Raw genomic sequence first — 2,209 nt, forward strand, 5'->3', positions numbered from 1 at the left:
TACACTAAAGTAATTCAACCACCACAGACACATACAGGTGGGTGAGCAGTGAAAGGAAACATAACCATACAAAAAAAAAAAAGGGAATCATTTATACCATAAATACAATACATAGAATATAGTGCTCCAAGTGTGAAGGATGATCAGCAACACTTATGTTGCTCATTTCTCCAGATGCTTCCTTTAAATGAGTACCCGCCTGTATACAAGAGCATTTAAATTAGAAGTATGGACATGCAGAGGGCAAAGGAGGGGCTCACGTGTCCTTCCGAGCCCCCTTAGTCACTATGTGGCCATGTGAGAGATCCAAAGAGGGTCCAGGAACAGTCCCAAATATCTCTGTGAGCCAGTGAACATAAGACAACATGAAAATGAATATATGGGGTTCAGACGGAGTTGCTGGGAGATGCTTGTGTTGGTCTGTTGCTGCGTTATTAAGTGCACAAACTGCAAAAGCAAAGGGAACGTCAGGGTGCAGAATTAGCCATTAGCATGTAGCAATCTGGTTTAATAAGGTGCTGTGTGCTGGTCCTTGCTTTGAGACAACAGACCAGGTTAGACGTGAATAATAATAAAAAAGTGGAAAACAAGCTTTTGAAAAGAGACATATTTCTAATGACAGGGTTTCCACAGCTCACACTATGCATTCCTCTTCCACACTTCCAGTCCTGTGGTGCTGATTGTTTGCTCTAGACAAAGATGTGATGAGGTCTTTGTGTTCCCAGCACACACACTGAATGAAACCCTGTTTACGGCTCAGGCAGTATTAAAGGGTCCATCATGTGGATCATTAGAGGCCGGTTGGGTTCAGGGCGTGGACTAGTCCTAGGTCAGGACTCTCAGAAGTTCTCCTTACTTCCGTTTGCTCTTGGTGTCCGTGGTCTGGAAGACACTGGAGGCAGACATCAGGTTCTCAATGTATTGACCCAGAACCTGGTTTTCTGACTTCAGCTTCAGGTTCTCCTCTTTCACAGCATCCACTCTGGCAGACAGGTCTGAAAACAAACAAACACACAACTTTGTCTGCCTTATCGGCTATATTTTCCCTCCTACACAATTTGGACTGTGATCAGAACATTTATACCCTATAACTTATTCCCTGTTATATAGTGTTTTTTTAAGTATGTTATTTATTTTCTTGTTTGTCAAGAAATTCTATTATGTTTATATTCTTGTCTTTTCACAGTCAGTTAATTTTTAATAAGCTATTGCATTGTTCAATCCCTGCACTAGACAAACAGACAGACAGACAGACAGACACAGTTTTAATATGGTCATATACAGTATCAGTGTTTTATGCAGCGTTTATTTTATGGCTTTATGGTTTTTATTGGGGGTCTCAAGCACGTTTTTACCATTACAAAAGGTACAATAGATCGTTTAACTAATTACATCCTCCTTGCGCAGAATTATTTGTCATTTCCAGTTAGATTAATTCCCACACCTTCAGCTGTTTGGATAAAATTAAATTGATGGGTGGAAAATGGCATGTCATGGCTGGCTATGCACTGTTGGGAAGACTTGCTGTCGAAGAGGACGAGTGGCCTCAGAGCCAGTTCCGACTGCCGCGAGCTGTTCTGTTGAAACTCTGTTATTTTGAGCCCAGCGTTACAGAGAGGAGTGGTCGGAGAAACCACGCCGTGCCGACACCTGTCCCACTTTAAGAGAGGTCAGCTCCGGCGTCCCGTGGCAGAAACACTTCCTCTGTGTAGCGATAGCCGTTTTTTGCATCAACTTTAATATCGGACCATTTCTTTTTAATTAGGGCCGTAGTCCAACCTCTGAGGCTGTGCCATTAACTGCACCTGCAACATGTCACTCTACAGCGTTTTTGGCATCAGTAATGCCCACACGGTGTCCTCCAAACATCTTTTCCACCTCTCTAACAAGAACTACAACTTCACATTGAGTGAAAGGCCTTTGCTTTGTTTTCCTCTGTGCGCATAATGTCTGTATGGATAAATACTAATTTGGGGCATTTCACTGACTATTTAAGGGCAATTATGGACGTGACATGAAGCTGTCAAGCTGCTCCACATTTAGAGTCGATTGTGATTTGTAAAGGGAATCCGACGTAGGCTGTGCGTGCGCACGGATTTATAAGTCTGAATATTTCTGTGCAGGTCCTACAGGTTTGTTCCTGGTACACACAGCCTAACGGCTTCTCTCAGGTGATATCAAAACGTTCCCGAGCATACACAGTTCATCA

At 42.9% G+C, this 2,209-nt stretch overlaps 1 protein-coding gene across 1 annotated transcript in view; it reads right to left on the reverse strand.

Annotated features, from left to right (window-relative positions):
• Window positions 1-628: 628 nt before the first annotated feature.
• LOC116697071 (short coiled-coil protein B) overlaps window positions 629-2,209 on the reverse strand; it is a 3,135-nt gene continuing 1,554 nt past the window's right edge. Inside the window, exon 5 of the mRNA XM_032528380.1 lies at window positions 629-995. Coding sequence (XP_032384271.1) covers window positions 853-995 — 143 coding nt within the window. The 3' untranslated portion in view covers window positions 629-852. The remainder of the gene's footprint in view (window positions 996-2,209) is intronic.

This window comes from Etheostoma spectabile, chromosome 10 (genome assembly GCF_008692095.1).
Source record: "Etheostoma spectabile isolate EspeVRDwgs_2016 chromosome 10, UIUC_Espe_1.0, whole genome shotgun sequence".
In the NCBI taxonomy this organism is placed as follows: Eukaryota; Metazoa; Chordata; class Actinopteri; order Perciformes; family Percidae; genus Etheostoma; species Etheostoma spectabile.